Here is a 27573-nt window from a genome sequence, read left to right on the forward strand (position 1 = left end):
AGTGTGCAGGTTTGTGTGTCTGCATGTTTCTGTGTGCATGTTGCAGTGTGCAGGTTTGTGTGTGTGTGCATGTTGCAGTGTGCAGGTTTGTGTGTGTGCATGTTGCAGTGTGCGGGTTTGTGTGTGTGCATGTTGCAGTGTGCATGTTACAGTGTGCATTTTTGTGTCTGCATGTTGGCAATGTGCATGCAGAGCTCTTACATAGAACATTACCTCACATGGAGTGATTTCCTCTAACTTCATCCATTTCTGTGTGTGTTTCATAATTTCATTTTTCTCCTCAGCTGACTAATATTCTTCCATTGTGTGAATGTCCCACATTGTCATTATCCCTTCTTGTGTTGGTGGACATCCGGGCTGTTTCCAGTTTCTGGCTATTGTGATAGAGCAGCAATGAAGAAGATGAGCAAGCGTGGATGTAGCACAATGCTGAGTCCTTTGAGTATATATCCAAGAGTGGTGTCGCTTGTCTGGAAGGAATCGTTCCAGCTTCCTGAGGAGCCACCACACTGGTTTTCATAGTGGCTGTACAAGTCTGCACTCCTGGCTCTACTCAGAACAGCCAGAAACTGGAAGCAGCCTAGCTGTCTGGCCATTCTGACTGCGGTAATCTCAAAGTAGTTTTCATTACATTTCCCTGAGGGCTACGGATGTGGAACATGTCAGCCGTTTGTGTTTTTATCTTTCAAGAACTCATTTTTAGTTGGCTTATTTGGTTTTTTGACGTTCTGTTTTTATATATATATATATATTGGACGTTAGCCCTCTATCAGATGTGTAGTCAATGAAAAATGTTTCCCCGTTCTATTGATTTGAGTTTTCTAGATAGTTACTGCTACCAGGTGGTTGTAGACCAGAAGTCTAACAGTGGCTGCTTCTCTCTTTTCCTTAAAGGCTATTAAAAGAAAGCCTGGGTGGAAATTCAAAAACAGCCATGATTGCTACTGTCAGTCCTGCTGCCAGCAACATAGAGGAAACGCTGAGCACACTCAGATATGCCACCCAAGCCCGCCTGATAGTCAATATCGCCAAAGTCAACGAGGACATGAATGCAAAGTTGATCAGAGGTGACCATTGCTTCAAATTTTATTATCCGTTTTGCATGTATATGTGTGTGCACACTGAGTGTGTGTAATTTTATTATCCATTTTGCATGTATATGTGTGTGCACACTGAGTGTGTGTGTACGCACATTTGTTTGCATGCTGTATTGTGGACACCCAAGGCTAATGTTAGGAGTCTCCCAAGATTTCTCTCCATCTTTTTTATTTGAGGTGGTTTCTTTCAGTTGGCCCCAAGCTCCCCAATATGTCTAAGCTAGCTAGCCAGTTATCTCTGCCTTGCAAGTAGTGGAATTATAGAAAGGCTGCTATGCCCAGCATATACATAGGTGCTACTTCCATTCTTAAGAATGTACAACAAGCATTTTAACAAGCCTCCCTCCCCCATTTCCTTAATTATAAAAATATTCCACAATTTAGGTTTAATTAATTAATTCCAATTTTAATGTAATTTTGAGAAAACTATTTTTCCATGCCTGCTTGCTAATGTGTCCTAGTTACAAACCTGACAGAGATGGAGGGAGTACATGTACAGTGAGAGAGGGAAAGTGTGAGAGGGGATCAGGAAAAGGTTAGGAAAGAGTGGTTAAGGGGGAATGGAAATCTTTTTCCAGCCAGTCATCACATGTCTGTTTTACAAATCTTTAGAGTTGAAAGCAGAAATTGAAAAGTTAAAAGCTGCCCAGAGAAGCAGTCGGAACATTGACCCTGAACGGTACCGACTCTGTCGGCAAGAGATAACGTCCTTAAGGATGAAGCTGCATCAGCAGGAGAGAGACATGGCAGAGATTCAGAGGTGAGTGCACTCAGAACCAGAAACACGGAGGTCCTGCTACACACTTAGAGGACTGGGCGGCTGGGAGAGACTCCTGGATCTTTCTCACCATCTCCGTTAGAGTAGAACTCAGTTGTCATATGGTAAGTGGGTGTCGGGATTCCGCAAGCTTCTCTGGTGGTCTCTTAATTTCCATCCTCCACAAGTGGGTTTTTAACTTGAGTGTTTTCTTTTTTGCAAAGAGTATGGAAGGAAAAGTTTGAACAGGCTGAAAAAAGAAAACTTCAAGAGACAAAGGAGTTACAGGTATCATTTCAATTTCCTAAGCTGACTCGAAATAGAAAAAGGCCGCCTGTGAGTTTCATTTCCTATCTTTATCATATAGCAATTCTGTACAGGGAAATACGTAAAGATAACTAACAGAGTCATTAGAGACCAAGGGCTCTCAGGCAGATCACAAAGCCACTGCTGGTCTCGCCAATTCTATCTGCTCCTGCACTGGAATTGGGCCGGCGTCTGTGTCCTCCTGAGCAGACCAGGGCCGCCTAAGCAGTCTTCCCCGGCAGCTCTCCTGTCCCAGGGGCCAGACCTGTGCTGTCTCCCGGGACCTTGACACAGCAGCCAGGTGTATTGATGCAGAGGCCAGCACAGCTGGCGTGGCTGGTTCAGGGCCTGGCATTGGAGGGTGTTGGCAGCTTGATTCCTGGCTGCACCAGGAACCAGGCCCTCAAGCAGCAGCTCCTCCCCTGTCCCTCTATTCCATCCTGGGCTTTGCCCTGTGGTCACCTTCCTTATCCTCCTCACCGTGGAGTCCCTGTGGGGGTCACTCAGCTGTCCCTGCTGCCCCAGATGCTGGGTGTGCTAAGCTTTGCCACTGAAACAGAAGAACCATCAGGCCCAGCAGTGGGGGCGCACGCACGCCTTTAATCCCGGCACTTGGGAGGCAGAGGCAGGTGGATCTCTGAGTTTGAGCCAGCCAGGGCTACACAGAAACCCTGTCTTGAAAAACAAACAACAAACCAAAAGAACCATCAGGATGGAAGTGTGGGGGAAGAATAGCTGGATCTGGCTTGTGGTTGCCTGGAGCCTACATATAGAGATGGCAGTCATTGCAAAGTTTCCTTTGCAGTGGGAAAGGTGGATTTGAAGAAGGAAAGTCGAAGTTTTGGAAGGAGAGTCATTTAGGAGCTGCTGGTGTGGTGACGGCATGAGATAGTGAGAGCTTAGACAATGTGGCAGTCATGGAGGAGGGGGTCAGGAGGCAGAGCTGTGGGAAAGGGATAATGTCTTGATTATTTCAGACATTTTGTTCTGTGTAGATGTGTGCTATGTCATGGGGGATGTGTTCTGGGGATTCTGAGTGTGGTCATCAGGTTTGTGACGCACCTTTACTGAGTCCTTTTCACCAGCCCTGGGATAATTGATTTGAGGCTCAGTTGTAATAGAAATGACTATGAAGTCAGCAATGATTCCAGGTTCTTGAAATGTGGGCACTGCACTTGTGAAGCTGTAAGGCCACTGATGGTGGGGGTCGGGGCGGCAGTGTGAGGGTAAAGGACAGTTGATGAACAGTAACAAGATAAAATAGAGTCACACATAGAACTCTGAAAATGAGTATTGTCTAAATTGGGCAGAGGGGTTGTAATGCTGAGGGAGGAATTTTTTTGTCTTAGTTTTTATTTTTGGAGGACTCAAACCCCTTACAGTAGTGAAATCCAGAGGATATCTGAGAAGGGTTCAGAGAGGCAGCCGAAGCCATGTGGGTGATAGAATATCTGTAAAACTTGAGGGAAAGGAGCAGAGAGATGCCTCAGCGGGTTCTCCCTGAGTACCAGTGCACAGAGGAGAGGCGCTGAGCTCAGCTCCCCAGCGGCCATGAAAAGCAGGCTGTGGCAGAGTGTTGGCAGCACATGCCCGTCACCCTAGTGCTAGGAGGTCAAAGAGGTTGGGTAAGGAGGAAATAAGTGGATTCCTGCAGTTAAGTGGCCAGCTAGCCTGGGGTCAGTGAGAGAATCTGTCTCAAAAAATAAGGTGGAAAGTGAATGAGAAAGACAGCCAGTGTTGACTTCTGGCCTCCACATACCCCAACCCCTACCCGAATACATGCACATAGACACACACTCTCAAAGGAAGCAGGAAAGGTTTTTGGGAACGGTCAGGATATCCTAACAGAAGAGGTAGGATTTGCCAGGTGTGGTGATCCATGACTCCAATTCTAGCATCTCAAGGCTGGGCAGGGGGATCCTGAGTTTTGAAACCAGCTTGGAGTACATTGTTACAGACCAGCCGAGTTTACACAAGAAAGAAAACAAAAGAAGAGGTGAGAGATGAGGTTGAGTAAGATTTTGGTAGGTGAGAACAAAGCATTGGAGAAGAGAAGAGGAGAGATCAAGCAGTTTGGATGAGGTCATGAGAGGTAAACATGGAAGATGCCATTGGCTTACTGAGCTCTGGATTCCTAGGCTAAGGGATCTACTACTCGAATCTACTCTTTAGGAAGTGAGAAGCTCTTGGAGTAGCTGACAGGGAGTTGAGGAATCACCCTGTGTAGGATGGGATTTGGAACAAAGGAAACAGGGACAGGGTGCTCCAGAGGCTCCTGTGCCGATTCTGTGTGCGTCAGTTTAAGGTGGTGCTGATGAAACAGCAGACGTGGTCAAGTCTGCATAGAATAGAAGCAAGCTGACAGAGATGCCTTGAGGTGACAGTGTACGGGAAGTGTGAGGAAAGAGCTGCAGAACAATGTGCTTAGGAGTGTCTGGTGACGGGCATAGAGAAGCCATGAAGGGGGGCTTCTGGGCTGTGTGTGTGCACATGTATGCGTGCGTGTATGCGCCTGCACACATGCATGTGTGTGTGCATGCTTAAAGCCAGGGCACTTGACATGCATGTACTCTGCTACTGAACTTTAATCTCGATGAACCTGTATGCACTGAAGCTCTGTAAAGTGATTCTAATATTCAACATAGGCCATTCTTTTAGGTGAATTTAATGCTTTACTGATTTTCTTTTTGCTTCCACCAGAAAGCGGGAGTTACATTTCAAATGGACAACCACTTGCCAAACCTTGTCAATCTCAATGAAGACCCACAGCTGTCGGAGATGCTGCTCTACATGGTAAAGGAGGGAGTAACCACAGTTGGAAAGCACACACCAAGCTCAAGCCACGATATCCAGTTGTCTGGAGTGCTGATTGCCGATGATCACTGGTACGTCCGGCCGTCTCCTGCAGGGGACCGCCCTTTGCTGTCAGCAGCCCTCTGGGTCTCGTTAGGGAGGCCGTTGTCCTTTAAGGCATTCATTTATACTGATTCTTCTCAGTGCTTCTTCAACTCTTTTTTGGTTTTTTGAGACAGGGTTTCTCTGTGTAGCCCTGACTGTTCTAGAGCTCACTCTGTAAACTGAGTAGGATCAAATGTGTGTGCCGCCACCACCCACCCCCCAGTTCAACACTCCCTTTAAGGGAGGAAAAACACTGAATGTGTTTAACAGCAGAGGAGTCCTCTCAGTGTAAGGTTCAGGATGCTGCTCCCTGTGGTGTACCTGACCTGCTATTTACAGGGAATGTTTTTTCTTAGAATTGTAATAGTAAACGTCATTGTAAACTATCCACCTTATATGGAAGTCTTTTTGTTTGAATTGACAAGTTAAATTTGTTTTGTTTCATGTGAATTTGTTCACATATGTGAAATGATCTTGTGTGTATTGTTGAGATAATAGTATTTGTAAACATTTTTTGACTTTGTGTTGTATTTTTTAAATTATGGACTTCAAGAGTCTTATTTTGATTGCTGTGAAGAATCCCATTATCTGAATTTATCACAGATCATTGCAGTTTATTTTTTTGGTAGACATTTGAGTAGTTTTTACTTTTGTCCTTTCCTAATGTTCTTATAAGTCTCACCAGTGGACTGGTTGGGTCCTCTTGGGCCGCTGGGGAAGAGATCATGGGCAAGGAAAAGGTTTCTGGTGCAGGCCTTTGCAGTAGTGAGTGTAACCAGACAGCGGGTGGTGGGCTGACAGCGGGCGGCATCCCACAGTCTTGTGGAACCCTTAGCTCTACAAGTGGTACAGGTCCTGTACAGTCCTAGCCCTTTGCACAGCTAGCATTGTAGCTTCTCAGCAGGCTGAGGTGTTGGGATTCCCAGGCCCTCAATAGTGGCCACTGTGAATGTCCCCTGAGCCTAGAGCAGCTGAGCCTCCCGACTCTATAGCTCTCTCTGAACCTCTTCCAGTGACCAGGGTCTGCTTCGTCTCTGGCTCTTTCTGGCCTTTGCCCTTCTTCAGCCTTAGCTCTCTTCTCTCTCTCTTTCCCCTCACCCTTCCTGCACTGGCAGCTCTACTGAATTGTCCAGCTGCCTCTTCTTCAGAGCTGTCTTCCCAGTTTTGCCATGTGGCCTGCTGACTGCTCGTGTGTTGCTGTCACTCCCAGGCTGCTGTCTCTGCTGCTGTGTTCTTTGTCAATAGCTCAGCCTAGGCTATTAAAGTAAACATGAAAAGAAGAGAAGAAGCCTTTGCTGGGCTTTTAAGTGTTGACTGTCCAGAGTAGGAAACAGGAAGGAATGTCTCCCATCTGATTCAGCAAGCGTGCTGAAGAGCCTACTTATGTATAGCCAGAAGGGGGGTGTTGCAGCAGTCACAATAGACCTGGCAAATAGTGTTTGTGTTTGCACTGGTCACAGGGCTGTTTCTGTAGCACCAGTCAGCTCTGCTAGGTCACCAGAAGTGCTGCTTCCCTGGCTTAGATGGAAAAGATTGCTAGAGTTCCTAATACAAACTCTTACACAACTAGTTGGAACAAGTCCTGGCTGAGGCTGCGTCTTCAGGAGGGTCTTGGTTACTGTTATGACCCAAGTAGCTTATAAAAGGAAGCCTTTGAGTCCAAGGAGCCGTGGCAGTCAGTGGTAGTCATCCTGTAGCTCTGTCACAGTCTGTGGAGTGCCCATAATGGCTGCTGCTAACATAAGGATGTAGTCTGGCTGGTTTAGACTGGTAGTCCTCTTGCACAAGGCAGCCAGGACACAAAGGGGAGCCCAGCAGCTGCTAATTAAAGTCAAATTGCTAGCAGATCCCTAGCATCTTTGCTTATTTACAGGAGGATGAACGTCAGGAGTGCTAAGGACTTAACTCTTCATTTATACCAGTAGTGAATCTTATCAGGGCTTTGATGCACTTCACACCTTTCTAGGCTCTCAGGAACAGGGCTTGCTCTTGGAGCTCTTCCAGGATGCTGCATCTGCTCCTATCAGTTGCTGGATGAAGTGTCTCTGGTTTCTTTGATGACAGTTCTGCTAGGCTCCAGTCCCACAACCCTCTGCAGGCAGGACAATCTCTAGATTAAAGGTTTTGTGGCTGTGTTGGTGTCCACTTGAGGCCTTGCTTGCTTACAGAAGATGGCTGGTTCTGGCTCTGTGTTCCCCATTACTAGGAGTCTTTGCTAGGGCTACTGTCGTAGATTCCATGCAGTTTCCATTGCAGTAGCTTTCCATTTCATCCCTGTAAAGCCTCAATTCCTGTTCTCCCACCACCACCTGATCTCTCCTGTTCCCAAGCCCATCTACCCCAGGCCACCTGCAAAATCTACTTCCCTTTCCCAGGGAGATCCTTTCATCCCCCCTTAAGCCCTCCTTGTTCCTTAGCCTCTCTGGGTCTGTGGACTGTAGCATGATTGTCTTTTACTTTCAGCTAATATCCACTTCTAAGTGAGTACACACCATGTTTGTCTTTCAGGCCTGGGTTACCTCACTCAGGATGATATTTTTTAGTTCCATCCATTTGCCTGCAGATTTCATGATGTCATTGTTTTTAACATTGTGTAAATGTACCATATTTTCTTTATCCATTCTTTGGCTGATGGACATCTAGGTTGTTTCCAGTTTCTGGCTATTAGAACAAAGCTGCTGTGAACACAGTTGAGCAAGTGTCCTTGTAATGGTATGAATACCTTTGGGTATTTGCCCAGGAGTCGTATAGAAGGGTCCTGAGGTAGATCGATTCCCAATTTTCTGAGAAACTGCATTGTAATTGATTTCCAAAGTGACTGTACAAATTCAAGTTTACATTCCCCTCCAGCAATGGAGGAATGAATGTTCCCCTTGCTCTACATCCTCACCAGCATGAACTGTCGCTGTGGTTTTGATCTTAGCCATTCTGACAGGTATAAGGTAGAATAGTAAAGTTTGTTTGACTTGCATTTCCCTGATGGCTAAGGATGTTGAACATGTTTTATCTAGACCCGATGGCACAGACCTATACCAGGAGACTGGGACAGGAGAATTGCAAGTTCAAGGCCAGACTGGGCTTCAGAATGAGTTCAAGGCCAACCTGAGCACTTAGTGAGACTCTGTCTCTAAAGAAACAGGAAAAAAAAGGACTAAGGGTATAAGTCACTGATTGAATTCTTGCACAAGACTCTGAGTTCAATCCCAAGTAACACTACCACACACACACACACACACACACACACATATACATATAAAAGTGGCTTCTATAGTGACATCAGATATTTTCTTTTATTTTCCTCTATATTTTTGAAGTTTAGTGTGAACTTGAAATCAAATTAATTTCCATACGAGTAATCAGTTCTTTCTGGATGTTATACTTATCCTCAAGTTACTAAGCTAGATAGCCAAATAAGTAGTTTATTGTTCTTTTGTGGTGATTTATAAAAATATGGGGATCTGTTCAAACACTCTGTGGCTCTGATTACTTGAGTTTTTTTCATTGTTCATTTGGTTGGTTGATTGGTGGTTTGGTTTTTCAACACAGGTTTCTCTGTGTAGCCCTGGCTATCTTAGTACTTGCTCTGTAGACCAGGCTGTCTCTGAATGGAGAGGTCTGCCTGCCTTTCCCTTCCGAATCCTGGGATTAAAGGCGTGCACCACCCCTGCCTGAATATAATGAGCCTTTTAATTTAGTCGGAAGATAGGTTTTTTCATACCCTTTTACAGTCCTGATAATTGTTTGATATATCACCTAAGTTCAGCATCATTTACATCCGTGACAAAGATACAAAACTAAACCAAAGAATGAAGAGTCTAGTGAGGGCTGGGAAGTCTCTTGCTTGCCTTGAACTCTATCCTGTCCATTTAGTACACACTTCAGCGCCTTACTCTGTAGACTACAATGTTCACAAGAGCTGCTTTGCCATCCATCTTCACTGCTAACGCATCTGGCTCCTGGGTGTTGAGTGAGGGAATTCTTCAGTCAAGTGCATGCTCAGAGGGAGGAATCTACCTCAGACTTCCTAGAGAAGAGCTTTCTAAGAGCACTTGCATGCAAGTTGGGGTCGGAAGAATGATGTTTATATGGAAGAGGAGCTCCTTCCCTCAAGGAGGGACTCAGTGAAGGGCAGGTCCTGATGTGGTTGCCTCAGTGAGGTGGGTCTCAGATGGAGACACAGTGGCCCGTGAAGGAGATTGGTGGTTGAAACTGAAACATGGGGCTCAGAATGCTGGTTGTGAACTTGTGACAACAGAGTGCACAGATGTGGGAGAGCAGGATGGTAAGGGAAATCGTTTAAATCTATGTGGTTAACACAGCCTTCTGGTAGGAGACACATCCCCCAGCAGTGAACCATTTTGCTCAGCTACATTGGGTTGCTTTAATTGAGCTATTATTCTCTAATTACAAATCTCGGAGCCTAATCAATGCTAAAGGTCTAGAGTTAGGGCTTGGCTTTTGCTGAAGTTTTCTGTATCTGTCTAGGTAGCCTTTGAAGTTTCCTATTTTCTGAATAAGTCTCCTCTGCATGTGTGGTGTTTGTAAGCAATTCTTCAGCTCCCCACAGCAAGGTCTGTTAGTTAGATGGCTAAGGCTACACTTTGTCTCCCTGCTTCATCCTGTGGAATGTCTCGCCTTTCCATTAGGAAAGCCCATTTATAGGACAAGTGATGCAATCAGTTACAAAAGCAGAAACTTAGAAAAATAAAAGCACATGAAAACGCTCTCTTGGAGGAACCCATTGTCAGTATTTGATTGTTTTTTTCCTTGAACTTTTTTTTCTTTGTATTTTTTTTTTCATTTTCAGGAAACGTTTGTTTTAGCATTTTGATTTGTTTTTCCAGGAGTTAATAAAAAATATAGTGAAAACTTCCTCTACACCAGCAGTTACAATTGCTGGATGTGCCAGTGGTTTTTTATTGTCGTTGTTGCTGTTCATCAAACGTCAGTGTTTTGGGGGGAAAAATATAATTTAAAATTATTGTTGCTATAAATTGGTATGAACTTACTACCAGAGGGATAATCTAAGCAGACTTATTCCTCTGACCTGTTCTTACTTTGTAAAGTGCCCCACCGTTATAGCGATGTACTTTTTGTTTCAACAGTACTATCAGAAATTTTGGAGGAACAGTGAGTATTGTCCCAGCTGGAGAAGCAAAGACATACGTAAACGGGACGCACATCTCAGAGCCCACAGTGTTACATCATGTAAGTCGGCAGGAGCTGTTAGGTGCCAGCGTGTCATCTGTGTTTGTCATCTGTTTTTTCCCCCAAGTCACTGACCTGAATTGAGAACTTTTCCCATTTCAAAATTTCTATTAACTCATTAGTAGCCTTCCTTTGTTCAAAGAGACGTTGTAATGGTATGAACCAGGAACTAGGCTCACTACTTTGTGTCCTGGGAAGACCTGGGCTTAGGAATCAAGCCACGAGAGGCTGAAATCCTCTCTCTGTCCATCCCCTGCACTGACACCTTTGTCAAGTTACTTAACTAGATGATGGGACAGTCCCACCTGGTTAGGACACTTTCAGAGGGCCACTAACAGGTATCCCAGGAGAACCGGCATAAACTGTTGCAGCCAAACCAGAATAATAGTCATTTTTTATGAATTCTACTTTTCAAGGGTAGAGAAGAATTAATCTACAAATAATTCGCATACAGTTCTTATACCATTGCTTGCAAAGAGTGGTATTCAGTGAGTGGCTGCTTTATTAATAAAGTCTGGGTCTTACTTTCCTCTTGCCCAGCAGTGGAATTGTATGCTGCTCATAAGCTGTTGTGAGTTGTAAATGAGACTTTTATTGTACATACACAAACATACGTGCACATGTGAATTACTCAGCAGCGTTTGGCACGTGGAAAATACTAAACAGATGTGACAGCTGCTATGATTTAATGTCTATCATCAATAATACTGTGTCACCGTGAACTGTGGAGTTAGAGGAATAAGAGGGAGAATAAAGCACTTAAAGCTATGGGCTGGAGAAAAGGCTCAGCGGTTAGAGCACTGGTTGCCCTTCTAGAGGTCCTGAGTTCAATTCTCAGCAACCACATGGTGGCTCACAACCATCTGTAATGGGATCCAATTCCCTCTTCCAGTGTGCATGAAAACAGAGCACTCATACGTAAAATAAATCAATTAAAAACAAAACAAAACAAAACAAAAAACCTATCTCATATAGGAAACCATTGTCAGTATTTTATTGTTTTCGCCTCAAAATTTTAAATGTTTTTTTTTTCTTTTTAAGCAAAGTTTGTCATTTTTTTTGTTGTTTTTTGTTTGTTTGTTTGTTTTTTTCCAGTTAGACTTGCCTCAATCTTACACATTTTTTTTTTGTATGTGTGTGTGTTTTAGGGTGATCGGGTGGTTCTTGGTGGAGATCATTATTTTAGATTTAATCATCCAGTTGAAGTCCAGAAAGGAAAAAAACTGTCAAGTAGAAATAATCTCACAACAAGCGAAGGCCCAAAAGATTTTGAGTTTGCCAAAAATGAGTTACTTACAGCACAGAGTTCTCGGTAAGTGTCACCACTGACTAATGTGTATGTGTGAGCAAAAGCGTGCACCAAAATGAACCGTTTCAGAGGCTAGCCCTTCGCCTCACAGGACACGATCCCCGTTCAGAGACTCTGAACTGCTGAATAAACAAGAGGATGGACGCTTCTGCAGACCTCCATGTATATAGCATGTAGAAGGCTAGTCTGGGATGCCGACTAAGAAAAAGGCTCTATTGTGTCTTAAAATGGAATTAGAGCACTGTTAGCATAACAGAAAATACCCTATTCTGGTTCACTCTGTTACCTATAATATTTACTAAAATGTTTTCTGTGATACATTTTCTTTACATGATTTACACTAATTTGAAACTAGGCATCTGCAATAATGACTAAGCTAGGAATAATCATATTTTCTTTCTGTTCTATTTTTTTTTTTTGGTATGGCAAAATATATTCAAAACCAGTGAAAAATCCAAAAATACTATAGATAAAATACCAAAAATTAAGTTTTAAGATTTAAAATTATCTTAATAAAAAAATGCTGTTCGAAAACTATTCTTGCTCCTTTGTAGGCTTGAGGCAGAAATTAAAGATGCGCAGCTGAAGGCGAAGGAAGAAATGATGCAAGGAATTCAAATCGCAAAGGAGATGGCCCAGCAAGAACTTTCTTCCCAAAAAGCTGCGTATGAGCGCAAAATCCAGGCCCTAGAGGCGGAGCTGGTGAGGGCGCTCCCAATCTTTCCTCAGAGGGTTTCTCAGACTAGTGGGGAACTGAGCGACAGCCGCCCAGAGGGTGCTTGGCTGGTCTAGTGCTTACTAACGTATGTGCACCCCTGGGTGTGGTCTACAAACGGGGCATGGTGATGCACACCCCAGCAATTGAGTGGCAGAGGTAGAAGGATCGAGGGTTCAGGCACATCTTCAGTTAAGTTCAAGGCTAGCCTGGGATACATGAGACAAGACACTATCCAAAAGAAAGAAAGAAAAACCTTAGAATGGAGCTGGACAGGTGTTTGCTACTAAGGTTAGAGTCGCAGGTAACAAGTTAATAGTAGCTCTTGACTGCTAGGAGAAGAAAATAGACTCCTTTCTGCCAGCACAGGGGTTGTGGCTCCTCATGGGGAATTCAGTGGTAAACCTTTGGCCCCAGAAACCCATTTTAGAGGACATACTTGCAGAAGTTGGAGCCGTGACGTTCATGTGTGGTTGGATCATGTAAACGGCATGAGTGTGGTTTGTTCCACAGCTTTGCCATGTCCTTGTTCATTCATTACAAGGGGAAGGTTTACACCCTAGGGCCACCGTCTTGAAAAATGTCTTTNCATTTTTGCCTGAGTTAATTCTCACTAACTGTTAATAAATTTATAAAGAGGGAAGAGTCTCAAAGGAAGAGATTGGAGGAATTAAATAACCAAAAAGCTAGTCACAAGATTGAGGAATTGGAAAGGGCGAAGCAGCATCTTGAACAGGAAGTATATGTGAACAAAAGGCGACTGGAGATGGAGACCCTGGCCACAAAGCAGGTGAGTCTGAGTCTGAGCCGGCACCTTGTGATGGGAGCAGCCTTCGATGAGAGAGCCGCAAGGTCTCTAGGTGGGAACGTCTCCCTCTGCTGCCCGCAAGCTCCTGTCCTGCTGCTGCTCATGCACCAGCCCACAGCCCACGGGCACATAGCCCTCTTCTTAGCTCCATTCTAGTGTTTTCTTTTCTCGTGTCTACAACTGCCTGTCATCGGTCATGTTAAATAATAAACATAAGGAACTGGAACCAGGACCCAAAGTGCATTAGGAAGAAAAGCAAAGCATTACATCGGGTCACAATCTGATAGAGAGGCGGTTTCCTAGGGCTCGGCGTGGAGCATTTGATACACACGTCTTCCATCTCAATGAGGATGAAGGCCGTTTTCTGGGGCCAACATGAAATAGCCAAGGTTTACAATACTGAATGATAAAACCAGAGCATTAGTGTGTTAACAACATCTTCAGCTACTTTATTAACATTTCGGCCTTTCCTTCTTTCTATATTGGTGGATTTTATGTTTTTTTGTTTGTGTGTGAATGTTTTGCCTGTGTGTGTGTGTGTGTGTGTGTGTATGTGTGTGTGTGTGAGTGTGAGAGATAGAGAGAGAGATGTGGGTCTTGGTGCCCTAACAGGACATAAGAGGGCATCAGATCCCCTGGAACTGTACTTGTGATGATTGTGAGGAACCATGTGGGTGCTGGGAGCCACGCCCAGGTCCACAGGAAGAGCAGCCAGTGCTTGTAACTGCCAAGGCATCTCTCCAGCTCCACACTGCTGGTTCTTAGCGTGTGTTCTCTGGATGAGAAACAATGGTTTCTTCTAGAAACCTGTTAGAAATGCAAATTCTGGAGCTGGAGAGATGGTCTGGAACACATGTGTAGACCAAGCTAGTCTAGAACCTGTAGAGATTTGTTGGTTTCTACCGTTCCCCTCACATGCCCACCCCGTGTTGGTATAAAGGTGTGCACTGCAGTGCCCACTCATTCCTTGTCTCTTGACATTTGTCTCAGGCAGTAGCCTCATTTTCTCTCTCTCTCTTTTCCTCTTCCGAGTCTGTGGGGTGAGGAAGAGCAGGGCTGAGGCAGGGGTGGAGGAAAACTCTCCCCTAGACTTGAAGCCTGATGGTATACCAGGCTGTGAGCACGCTGTGTGTGAACACACTGCCTGTTAACTTGGGCGGAGCCATGAGGAGCTCAGGAGACCACTGAAACCCTGGGCAACCCTTCTTAGCTCCTGCCTTTTACATTGAGTCAGCAAATGTCCTAATTCCTGCCCTCCTTGAGCTGTGCCTCGCACCCCTTTTTACCCTGCAGATTCTTTATTTATTAGCAATGGGAAGAAAAATGATAATCTGTGCCATCAGAAATTTCTTATGATGGCCAGTGAAATGGCTCAGCAGGTAAAGAACTTGCCTCACAAGCCCCGTGACCTGAGTTGGAGCCCTGGAACCCACATAAAGGTGGAAGGAGAGAGCCTGCTCTACACGGTCCTTCAGCCTCCACGGCTGCACCCGCCATGTGCACCCCAGCCCCACACACAATCACACAGACATGATGATAATAACACATAAACTCACAGTATCCTAATGGTCTTATGAGGAAAATCATTATGAAAGTTTATAAGGCAGTTTTTAAAAAACTTTTGTGTTTGGGCTGTAGAGGTGGCTCAGCAGTTAAGAGCTCTGAAGACAGTGACAGTGTACTCACGTACAAAAAAATAAATAAATCTTTTAAAAGAGGAACTTGTGTTTAATAAAATATGTTAACCATGTGTTCTTAATGAAATGAGTACGGTAAGATGAAATGTCATTATAGCATTACAGTGATCAATCTTTTGAGGGGGTGGTATGCATGTGTCTGTACTCATATACATTCATGGTATGCCTGCCCACCTGGACAGTTGTGTGGAGGCCAGAGGTTGACATCAGAAGTCTTCCTCAGTCTCTGTTCTACCTTCCTTGTTGAGACAGGGTGGTTCACTGAGCCTGGGAGCTGCTGTTCTTGGCAGAACTAGCTAGCCAGTGAGCTCCAGCCATCTGTTGCCTTCTTCCCATGGTGCTCGGGGTTACAGCTGCTATAACCCTAGTTCCAAAATGTCTATGCAGATGCTGGGGATACAAACACGGTCCTCATAATGTATAGCAAGTACTCGGCCTGCTGAGCTGTCTGCCCAGCCTCTACTAGTCTCTTTTTTTTTTTTTAAACTCTTTTTGTGTGTATACCTCATGGTGTATATGTGGAAGTCACTGAACAACTTTGGGGACTGATTCTTTCTACCCTGTGAGTCCCAGGGATCGAACTCAGGTCATCATGTGTTGGTGGCGAGTGCCATTTTGCTGGCTAGACTAATCTGCTTTAAAAAGGGTCGTCTTATGTATATGTTAGGTAAATAACATGATGTTATGAGGTGTATATAAACAGCAAAATAGCTGGTATGGTGAAGACAACGAACATACTCAGCCCCTCTGATTATATAAATTCTCTTTCTCCATCTCCTCATGTGCTGCTCTATACAAATGCATATCCATTAGGCCTTAGAAGACCATAGAATCCGACATGCGAGGATCTTAGAAGCTTTAGAAATTGAAAAGCAAAAGATCGCTGAAGAAGTACAGATGCTTCAGGAGAATCGGGGAAACAGGGATAAAACTTTCACCAGTGAGTATGTACTGAGCGTAACATACTTTCCTAACGTTCTTTATCTTATCTTAGCTGCCTTTACATATATAAAATGCTAGGCTGGGGATGTAATTTAGTAAAAAAAAAAAAAAGGTGTCTGACATACAGAAAGCCCTGGGTTAATCCCCAGCTCCAAGTAAATACATATGTTAAGAAGTAAGTAGAGGAATAAATAAGGCTTTGTTCTACATGCTGGGTTTTGTGTGTCAGTATGTTTATATGAATGGTTTTTAATGCTCAGTCTTTAGAATAGTTGTATCGGTCCTATAGACTGCATGGTTGTGGTTCCCCCACCCCCAAATTAATTTATTGAAATTGTAGCCTGAAATGAGTTGATATTCTATTTCTGTGAAAGATGCTGTTGGAATTTTGATAAGGATCACAATGACTCTGTACATTGCCTTAGCCAGTTCTTTTAAGGTTTATTCTTCTAATGCATGAACACTGTGTCTTTCTATTTATTTATGTCCAGTTTCTTTCATCAAAGTTGATTTGTATTTCAGTATTCAGGTGTTTTATTTCTGTGGTGAGATGTATCCTTCTGTATCCCATTGCTTTCTGGGGGGGGGGGGGGGGGGGGGGGGGGGGGGGGGGGGGGGGGGGGGGGGGGGGGGGGAGAGAGGGAGAGGAGGGGGAGTAGAGAGAGAGAGGGAGAGGAGGGGGCAGAGAGAGAGGGGGAGAGGAGGGGGGAGTAGAGAGAGAGGGGAAAGAAAGGAGAGAAAGGAGAGAAAGAGAGGAGAGAGAAAGGAGAGAAAGAACACAGGAGCAAGTTTGGATAGGGCCGGGGGCTGTGCATTCCAGGCAAGCACTTCCCTACTGAGCTACACCCGCAGCTCTGGTCCTGTTTTAATTCATTTGTTCTCAGAGTACAGAGACACAATCATTTTTTTTCTCTCTTGCACCTGTTTTGGTGGACTCTTTAGCTGCCCATCTCATCTATACACAGACAATTTTATTCCTTTTTAATTTGGATTCCATTTCTTCCCTGTGTCAATGTCTCTGACTGGGACCTGGGACTCATAATTTTTTGTTGGATGTGACAATACCTTGTTCCTGGTCTTTTTTTTTTTTTTGGTTTTTCAAGGCAGGGTTTCTCTGTATAGCCCTGGCTGTCCTGGAACTCGCTTTGTAGACCAGGTAGGTAGAACTCAGAAATCTACCTACCCCTTCCTCCCGAGTGCTGGGATTAAAGGCGTGCGCCACCACACCCAGCTGTTCCTGGTCTTTAAGAGACAACTTTCATTGCCATTGAAGACTACTGGTGAAGATTACCCATGGGATAACACGTGGCTTTTTGTATGACATAACATAGAGAAAATATTTATGATAACACCTCAGACTTAGGGTGGGGAGCTGTAACTCAGTGGGAGGAAACTGCCCAGCATTTGAAAAGCTGAGTGAAATCCTAACTTTACAGATGGAAAATGGAACTGCTAAATCACTCTCCTTTTACTGTGGTTATTTATTAAGTAAAGTGTGTGTGTGTGTGTGTGTGTGTGTGTTACACCAAGGCCATATGTGAAACAGGTATTTCTCTGTGGACCCATACCTCTAGATACCTTTCTTAAGTTTTGTATTTGTCTAGAAAATTTAAAAGGGGTATAATTTTTAATAAATTAACCTATAATGTATCTTACCTGATGATTTAGAAAAATTAGATAGTGAAGAAAAATAATTTGGGGCTGGTAAGATCACCCAGCCTGTAGAAGCACTTGCTGCCAAGGTCGATGACCTAAGTTGGATGCCAAGACCCACACGGTACAAAGAGAACTGATTCCCACGACTCTCCTCTAAGCTGTATATGCATGTCATGGCACTTTCATGCCCCACTAGATAAATAAAGCATTTTTAAATAAATATTAAAAATTGATATTAATTCATGTTAATATCAATTAATATTTAAAATATTAAATAAGAGAAACCTCCTTTAGACATATTAGAGGAAAGGATGATAGGTGTTTCTCTCTTCCAGTATCCTTTTCTGTTTTGTTCCATTCCACCACGTATAAGACAACTCACTTTATGTAAAGACTAGCTTGCTTTTTAAGAATTAAAAAAAAATTACTCATACATTGCCCTTCTCTTGTGATATAAGATTAAAAACATTTGCTTAATGTCATTTTAAAAATTTTAACATTATTTTACCTTTTATGCGAATGGGTGTTCTGCCTACATGTGTATCTGCACCCTGTGCATGCCTGGTACCCACAGAGGCCAGAAGAGGGCGTTAGAGATCCAGAATTATAGATGGTTGTGAGCTAATGTGTGGATGCTGGGAATCAAACCTGTGTCCTCAGAAAGAGCAGCTGATGCTCTCGGCTGCTGAGCCATCTCTCCAGCCCCTAATGTCAGTAGTATGGGATTGTTCTAACTGGCGATGAGTGCTGTGGTCAGACATGCATTTTGGCTCTAATCTGTATGGTTTTTGTTAGTTCAGCCAAACTGGAACTCCATGAAACTCTCCACGATGATTCAGGAAGCCAATGCCATCAGTGACAAATTTAAAAAGTGCTATATTTTTGGCAGGTGAGTGGCTTTTACATTTGTTGACCTATACATCATTTTTTTAAAACTCAAGTTTCTCTGAAGTCTATATAGTAGTCTCTTTCTAGGACAGAACAGATATCAGAATCCCTGGTAACAGGCTTTAAGATTCCATGTGTAAGATTTCCTTTTGAGTTGAAATCTTGTTTTTCAGCATTCCATGTTATTCCATGTTTATCTTATGTTGGTGGGACTCAGGATTGAATCCACAGCCTCACATCTGCTCTGCATGTACTGTGGCCCCAAGCCACACCACCCAATCTGCACCCCGATTTTAAAAAATGATTTCGCTATGCTGTATGTATGTGTGCCCCTGCTTGTGGTTATATGCACTGTGTGCACACAGTAGCCATTGGAGGCCAGAAGAGGGCGCCAGGGCCCCTTGAGCTGGAGTTATAGGTGCTTGTGAACCAGACAGTATGGATACTTGAAACCAAACCCGAGTCCTCTGGAAGAGCAGACCGTGCTCTTTGCCAGTAAGAGCCCTGTTGGGTGTTTATGTGTTTTAGGTTTAAGCATCTTTCTTTCTCTCCAGACATGATGCATCAGACAAAAGCCGTTCTGATACCTCTGTTCGAGTTCGTAACCTCCAGCTTGGGATCTCAACTTTCTGGAGCCTGGAAAAGTTTGAATCTAAACTTGCAGCAATGAAAGAGCTTTATGAGGTTTGTGATATTAAAATCTGTAAAATTAAAAAACAAAACAAATTTGTATGTGTGGTTTGCCTGCATGAATGTCTGTTGTCTGTGTGCACAACATGGGTACCTGGTACCCTCAGAGGCCAGAAAAGGGTGTCAGATCCCCTGGGATGGAGTTACAAAGGGTTGTGAGCCAACATGTGGGCCCTGGACATTGAATCCATATCCTCTGGAAGAAACTCTTACAAATGCAGCTGGGTGTGGTCATCATGCCTATGATCACAGCACTTGAGATGCAGAAAGATGGAGAGTTCGAGGCCCACCTCAATTACTAGTGAGTTTGAGGCCAAACTGGTGTGTATGAAACCCTGTCAAGCTCTCTGCTCCTCCCAAAAGAAAACAAAATATAGAGGTAACATATTCCTGTTAAATAAGAGGAGGTCCATCAGCTACTGAGATCCCCAGCATCAATGGCTGTGTGAATCCGTTTTCCTTGTGCATGTCAGTGGAGTCTCACTGGTTTGCTTCAACATAGTTCAAGTATGACAGCCATTCAGAGCTGAGTCTGTTGTTGTAACTGTGTGCTCTGCCAGCTTTGCCTTTAAGTTTCAGGGGAGATAGCCCCATGTTTGGCATTATCTCCTTGTGCCTGAGTAATGTATGCTGTTACTTATTTTCCCATTATTGTCTTCTGGGTGTGTCTAATTGTGGCTTTCCTTGATCACAATTAAAACCATCTCTTTGTTATTTTTAACATCTGTTTTCTTGCCTTATATTTTCAAAAAACAGTAACAAAATATGGGGGTTTTGTTTGCTGTTCATGGTTGCTTAGTTTAAATATTGCCACAAAGTAATGTTAGAAATTTGCTTGGCTTTTCTTTTAGTAACTAGTGAAGCCAAGGTTTTACTTTGCTTCTTTGTGGTAAAGTAGCCTTTGACTTCTTTTAGTTTTCCCAGACAGGACCTCATTGGGTCCTGCTGGCTGGCCTCAGACTCACAGACTCGCCTGCCTCTGCCTCTGCTGGGCTGGGGTTGAAGGTATACACCACCAGCCTGGCTGCAGTTTCTGTTAAGTGGTCTATGTATTTTATTAATACGTTTTTTATTCTGATTGCTCATCTTAGTACTAATCTTTTTCCTGATGTTGTGTGGCGTGGGGTGTGTGTGTGTGTGTGTGTGTGTGTGTGTGTGTGTGTGTGAGATTGCACATACATGAAGCTGTGTGGGTGGAAACTAGACTTCCTTGATCACTCTCCAGCTTATTTTGGGAAATAGAGTCTGTCACTGAGCTTGGAGCTCATCAGTTTGGCTAAGGTGGTTGACTGCTAAGTCCTACTGTTTTCTCCTGTGCTGAGAATGCAGACATGCACCCATATACCCAGTGCTGACTACACAGATTCAGGTTCTAATGCTTGGTCAGCAAGCATCTAACCGACTGAGCCCATTTCCCTAGTTCTGTGTGACCCTTTTATTGGTTTTATTCTGTTTTGAGATAGAATCTCATACAGCACAGATTGGGCTTAGACTTCTTATATGGCTAAAGATGACCTCAAACTCCTGATCCCCCTACCTGTTGGGTTTAGAAGGCTCTGAAACTATATCATGATATTTTATCTTTGTATATATTTTTTATTTGTGTTTACATCTATTTTTGCTCAGAGTTTACTGTTAAGTCCTCTACATTTTTATTTTAAGATTTATATCTTTGAATCAAATAAAAATTGAGGCTGAAGAAATGTCTCCGTGGCTAAAAACTCATATTCTTGCAAAGGACCCCAAGTTCTCTTCTCACCAATCGCATCTGGCGGTTCATAGCCACCTGTAACTCCAGCTCCAGAGGGGTCCAAAGCCCTGGCCTCCATGGCTAACTGTACTACTTGCCTACACACAAGCAAGCATACAGGCATAAGTAAACATTTTGAGACAAGGTCTTTCTAGGTAGCCCTAGCTGTCCTGAAATCCAGATCCTCCTGCTAAGATTAAAGCTGTGAGCCACTACACAGGACTTTTTTTTTTAAGATTTATTTGTTTCATGTATGTGAGTACACTGTAGCTGTCTTCAGACACACCAGAAGAGGGTGTCAGATCCCATTGCAGATGGTTGTGAGCCACCATGTGGTTGCTGGGAATTGAACTCAGGACCTCTGAAGAGTAGACAATGCTTTTAACCACTGAGCCATCTCTCCAGCCCTTGTTTTTTTTTTTTTTTTTTTTCTTAAGGAAAATTTATATGGAGTTTTTAAATGATATAAACTTAAAGTTATTTTCTTCTTATTTATCCCAAAAGTAATTGTAACATGTATTAAATAGTAGTATTAATATTTTTCAAATATCCCGTATACAAATTATGTGACTGCTAGAATTTATATTCTATAATACTAATATAATGCTCAAAATGTTAATGAAAATATGTGTTAAAGCCTAGAGGGTATTGTCCTAGCTTTACTCTGTGGATTATTTCATCAAAAGTGAGGATAATTAACTCAATCTAGATTATAAGACAGAGGAAAGCAAGTGAAGCGATCCTTGTGAGGGAAAAGTCACTAATGAATACCTGAGACATGTGGTCCTAAGAAGATGGTGTCTGTTGTAACCTTAGCACTCGGGAACCCAAGGAGTTCAGGCTTATCCATGGCCATACGCAAGGCTAACCTGAGCTACATGAGATGCTGTCTCAAAAAATAAAAACAGAAAATGGTATCCAAATTGATAATCAAGCTGGGCAGTGGTAGTGCACACCTTTAATCCCTGCACTCAGGAGGCAGAGGCAGGGGAAATCTCTGCGAGTTCGAGGTCAGCCTGGTCTATAGAGTAAGTGCTAGGGCAGCCAGGGCTACACTGAGAAACCCTTGTCTCGAAAAATAAATAAACAAACAAAACCAAAAAACCGAGCTTGAGTAAGCAATTATGTCATCAATAACATGCCATGCTACTTTTGTGTTTGTTTACTTGTTCTTATCCGTGTGTGTAAGGCAGGCAGACAGACACACAGAGGCTGAGTGTACAGGTCAGAGGACCGCTTCGGGGAGTCGATCCTTCCTCTTCTCCCTTTCTGCCCTGTGGGTCCTAGAACTTTGGAGCAAGTGCCCAAACCTGCTGAGCCACCCTAATGTCCCTGTTGGTCTCTGTGTTTGCATTCTTAGGTTAGCTTACAAAGTCATATGTTAACTAAAACATTAATTAATAAAATATAATTAATGAAAAATTAATAGTTCATCGCAGCACTTTCACACATGTACCTGTACCTGGCTCTCAGTCTCATCTCTCAGTTCTGTTCCTGGGCTCCCTGTGGCTTCCCTCATCTATGTTGTTCCATCTCTTTCCTCCTCCCCCCACGTGATCCCCTGTTCTACACATGTAAACACACAGAATACATAATTGCAGATCCATATACAAGAGAAAACAGCTAAACGCCATTGCCTTTCTGAATCTGATTTATTTTGTTAACATAATGATTTCCAGCCCTGTTTATTTTTCTGTTAGGATTTTAGTGTTCTTGACAGATGTATAAAATTCCATTGCATATATATATATACACACACACATACACACATATATATATTTTCACATACATACCACATTTTCTTTATACATTCATCTTTTGATGGACATCTCGGCTAGTTTCCATCTCCTGGTTATTGCGCTATTGTAAATATTCTAGCAGTAAACATGGGTATGGATATGGGCTCTATGGTATGTTGCCTTAGAGCCATTCCTGTGCTAGTTATTTGAGACTTCTAGAAAGGAAAGACATTCTAGGAAAAGATAAATTATAAAAGCTGAATTACTGGGAGGACAACCATGTAATAGTGTTAAAAGTTTGTAAATGAAGTAGATTCAAAAAACAATTTAAAAAAAAAAAGAGCTTTTGCCAACTTGGGTCTGGCAGAATGGCTCCCTCCAAGAAGGGTGACAGGAAGAAAGGCCATTCTGCCATCAGAGACGTGGTGACCCAACAATACACCCTGAACATTCACACGAGCATCCATGGAGTGGGCTTCGGGAAGCATGCTCCTTGGGCACTCAGAGAAATCCAGAAATCTGCCATGAAGGAGATGGGGACTCCAGATGTGCACATTGTCAGCAGGTGCAATAAAGCTGTCTGGGCCAAAGGAGAAAGGACGTTCCGTATCACATCCAAGTGCATTTGTCCAGAAAATGTAGTGAGCATGAGGATTCACCAAACAAGCTCTACACATGGGTACCTGACGTGCCTGTTACCACATTAAAAAATCTACAGTCAATGTGGGTGAGGACTAACCTGCTGAATGTCAAAGTTGCCGAACTGAAAAAAAAGAAAAAAAGAAAAAAAAAAAAGAACAAGGTAGGAAAGAGCCAGATGTGGTAGCTCCTACCTGTAATCCCAGCACTTAGGAAGCTGAGGGTTCAGATCGGTGGTTCAGGGCCAGCCAGTGCTGGGTACAAAAGTTTGAACACATGAGGATGTGCCCCTAAAAACTAAAAGGAATGAATGGGAGGGGGTTAAAAAAACACTGGTTCTAGTCAACTTTATGAGCACAATTTCAGGGTGCCAGAGAAAAGAGAAGCCCTGTTGTGTGGGAAGTATTATAGAACCTCTCACAATTCATCCTATGATACTCAGAGTAACTTAAAAAAATTAAGAATTGTGCACAGTGGCTCACACTTTTAAGCCCAGCACTTGGGAGACAGGCAAGTGGATCTGAGTCTGAGGTCTTCATAGATAGTTACAGGCCAGCTACATAGGAAGACTCTGCTCTCAAAACACAAAACAACACACACGCACGCGCACACACACACATGCACACACAAAGCCGCCGCCGCCTCCAAAAACCAACATAAAAGCTGAAAACATGACTCAGATTACAAATCAATCTTAATTTGAACACTAAAAATAATCCTAAATGAAGCCTACCAAACCTGCTGAATGTGTTTGTTTTTTTTTTTTAAAGATTTATTTATTGTATATGAGTACACTGTCACTGTTTCAGACACACCAGAAGAAGGCATTGGATCCAATTACAGATGGTTGTGAGCCACCATGTGGTTGCTGGGAATTGAACTCAGGACCTCTGGAAGAGCAGTCAGTGCTCTTAACCGCTGAGCCATCTCTCCAGCCCTGTGAAAAACACATTTCATGAGGACTCAGGGTTTGTTCCAGGGAAGCAAAGCATCATGCGCTGCTGCCTGTTTAATGTGTGTGCTTTGCCGTGTGTGTATTCATGCATCACATGTGTGCCTGGTGCCTTCAGGATTCAGGAGTGGGCGGCATGGCTGCCGGGACTGGAGCTGTAGGTGGTTGTGAGCTGTCATGTAGGTGCTGGGATCACAACCCAGGTCCTCTGCAAGAGCAGCAAGTGCTCTTAACCACTGAGCCTGCCTTCTAGCCCCAGCAAAGTGTACTTGACAATAATCCCAAATCCTGAAAGTGTGATGTCACAGCAGTGACGGTGTCTCTCTCTATGGTGTGCTTAAGGGTGGTTTTCCTTTCCATCTCTGTTTCTGTTACTAATGTCTGATTTTACAGTAACAAGTATAGGTGTATTTAAAGCAGCATCGAGGGCATTTGACCATTCTTACACCACTGCACACTCTAAACCCTACTCTTGGAGCTTACTTTTTGACTCCCTGCTTTTGAGTATTTACTGAAGTTGTGTACTTAGTCTTTACACATGCTGTACTGTCAAGCTCTGTAGTATCTAGGTAGACTTTTCATGAGAGTGCTTTACTATCTAATGTATAGGTTATTATCAATATATTCAACCTAGAAGTGATTGTTGTGTGTGTGCCTGAAACAGAGGACAGCCTCAGTGTTGGTCCTCAGACACCGGCCGCTTTTCCTCAATGTCCTAGAGATCACTAGGCCGTGGACGCCGGAGATCCAGCAACCCAGCTCCCAAGGACTGGGATAAATATGTGCAGGCTCACCCTGCATTTTTCACATGAGTCTAGGAATCGATTCAGGCATTTTGATGGCAAGGTAAGGCGTTTACTGAGCCACCTCCCCTGTCCAAGTTGTAATTTTTGAAATATTTCATTGTTTTTATGAGACTTATTTTAATTTTCAGCATCTTGTGATTACAGTTTGCTGTTGTTGCTATTTTGTTTAGTTTTTTTTTTTTTAGGTTAGCCTTTCAAAATAGTAGTTTATAGGTTAGCCTACAAAATAATTAATCTCATAATGACATCTGTATACATGTGTTTATTATAGTTTGTATAGTTAGTTTTTAATTTGATCAATTATATGATATGTTAAGACTAATGGGATAAGCTGGGTGGTGGTGGCACCTATCTTTAATCCCAGCACTCAGGAAGCAGAGGCAGATGGACCTCTGTGAACTTGAGGCCACCCCTGTCTACAGAACGGGTTCCAGGACAGCCAGGGCTACACAGAAAAACAAAAGACTAATCAGATAACCCCCACGACTCCCCCCCTTCTCCTTAGTAAAAGGGAAAGCTGCCCCACCTTGGGCACCCACTCAGGGACATCCAGTCACAGCAGGGCTAAGTGCATCCTTGCCCACTGAGGCCCAACTAGGCAGTCCAGCCAGGGGAAGGGGAAGGCAGGCAGTAGAGTCACAGACAGCCCCCACTCCAGTTGTTAGAGAACCTGCAAGAAGACCAAGCTGCACAAATGCTACAAATGGGTAGGGGGCCATAGGTCCAGCCTAGGCATGGTCTCTGGTTGATGACTCAGCCTCTGTGAGTGCCATGGGCCCAGGTTAGTTGATTCAGTAGGTCTTTAGTTTTATATTTTAAAATAGTAAAATCATTTAAGCTTTTCTTTACTGAATTGTAAAGCATTTTCACCCATGTTTAATGCGGAGGCTATTTTTTATTGTCTTTAGAGTGACGGTGGTAACAGGGGTGAGGATGTCTTCTGTGACCCTGCAGATGAGTGGGAGCCCGACATTACAAGCACACCAGTTTCTTCCCTTTCCAGAAGGAGGTAAGCTGGCTATTGCAAGTATATACAGATTTACATAATATATATAATATATATATAACATATAAAATTATCTTGAGAGATGTACTGTCATAATATGTAAAAGGGCCCCAGAAATATAAGTGACATTAATGTTACTGATTAAATTACAGTGCATATAGTATTACATTGTTTACCAGTTTGCTTGCTATATAAGCAAAAAAGTTCAGTATTTTATTGTACTAGTTTTAAGTTAAGAGCAACCTGAATAGCATGCATATATATATATATATATATATATATATATATATGGAATAGCATTGCTTTTAACATCTCAAGAATCTGACCTATGATATTTTATTGTAAGTTACACATGTTTAAATGCAGTCAGGTTAGTATGAGCACCACAAAAGAGTTAGCCAGTGTGATAAAGAACATCTGATCTGCACATGACAAATATTGTCTACTAAATCAAAGCATAAAAGCATCCGTAGTAGGCAGATAGATGCTGTTCACGGAAAACCTAGGTCTGCTTTGATCTTAGAAGCTCAGAGTACAGGAGCAAATAGTATCGAAAGGCTCTGACCTGCAACATCTAGCTCTTTAGTTTTGTTTTGTTGTTATTAAAAACAAATGCTTCTATGACGGCTACTGTCGGACATGTCCTGAGGAATCCCAGGTAAGAAAATCTTCCCTGTCCTCATGAGTCAGGCACTGGAGAAAGAACAGAGAACAGCATTTACCACATAATTGAGATGCAGAGTCCTAGGACTTGGTGCCTGGTTGTGGGGTTAAGGCAGGAAAAAGCTCAGGGGTGTTCTGGTCTCAAGCTGGGGAAAGGAAAGCAGTGTGTTGGAGATGGGCGTTCCTGTTGGCTGCGATGACTGAGATCCACAGGACGTTAAGAACTGTTGAGTCTGGAGCGTTGGGTGGGAGTGTTCAAGGTGTGACCATCAGTGTTGCCCCCACCACAGGGGCATTGCCCTCTTGTCGTCGAGAGTAGACAAGTACTACACAGCTCCAGGTGTCGGTTCCAAATAGAGCAACCGCCATCCTGGCCACCTCGGTGACCTCTGTGGTTTCAGCGTGGGATGATGTTACAGAGTTGTTACAGGGGCTGAGGTGATGTGTGCAAGCCTTCTACCCTGGTGCACAGTAATGATTGCTTAGACTGTTGGTGAGCTTTCAACATACTGTAAAATTAAACCTTAGGTCTGAGATGCACCTCAGAGCTACAGCTCACATCTAGCATCATGAAGTGCTATGCATTCAATCTTCTGCACTGAGAAAATAATCTTTTAAATGTTAAATACAGAGAAGGTATAATGTCTGACCCAGTGCTAGTAAACAGTGATGTCTACAGGTGATTTGACCTAAGGATGAGAGATACATACTGTGGGGCTATGGCAAATGTGACCTAGGGGTGGTCCTGTTGGAAATGGATGTATAGAGCTGAGAGGAGGTCAGCCTAGACTGATAATGACCTCCCCGGACTTCAGCCAGACCAACAAACCGGAGAGGCATTTATGAAACCTCTGAGGTTTTAGGATGACTGCCTTCTTAAAAGGAAGAAGACAGTTCATTATAAACATGTGTAAGAGCCGGGCGTGGTGGCGCACGCCTTTAATCCCAACACTCGGGAGGCAGAGGCAGGCGGATTTCTGAGTTCGAGGCCAGCCTGGTCTACAAAGTGAGTGCCAGGACAGCCAGGGCTACACAGAGAAACCCTGT

At 43.4% G+C, this 27573-nt stretch overlaps 1 protein-coding gene and 1 pseudogene across 2 annotated transcripts in view; both read left to right on the top strand.

Annotated features, from left to right (window-relative positions):
• The window catches only part of Kif14 (kinesin family member 14), a 64509-nt gene that overhangs the window by 17501 nt on the left and 19435 nt on the right, over window positions 1-27573 (top strand). For both annotated transcript variants that reach the window (XM_021160749.1, XM_021160757.2), the window contains 12 exons: window positions 895-1067; window positions 1710-1857; window positions 2079-2142; window positions 4861-5045; window positions 10164-10266; window positions 11415-11578; window positions 12130-12277; window positions 12928-13080; window positions 15609-15735; window positions 18189-18282; window positions 18836-18965; window positions 25766-25866. In XM_021160749.1, coding sequence (XP_021016408.1) covers window positions 895-1067; window positions 1710-1857; window positions 2079-2142; window positions 4861-5045; window positions 10164-10266; window positions 11415-11578; window positions 12130-12277; window positions 12928-13080; window positions 15609-15735; window positions 18189-18282; window positions 18836-18965; window positions 25766-25866 — 1590 coding nt within the window. The remainder of the gene's footprint in view (window positions 1-894; window positions 1068-1709; window positions 1858-2078; window positions 2143-4860; window positions 5046-10163; window positions 10267-11414; window positions 11579-12129; window positions 12278-12927; window positions 13081-15608; window positions 15736-18188; window positions 18283-18835; window positions 18966-25765; window positions 25867-27573) is intronic.
• On the top strand, window positions 22820-24863 carry LOC110309170 (annotated as a pseudogene).

Source organism: Mus caroli, chromosome 1 (genome assembly GCF_900094665.2).
Source record: "Mus caroli chromosome 1, CAROLI_EIJ_v1.1, whole genome shotgun sequence".
Classification (NCBI taxonomy): Eukaryota; Metazoa; Chordata; class Mammalia; order Rodentia; family Muridae; genus Mus; species Mus caroli.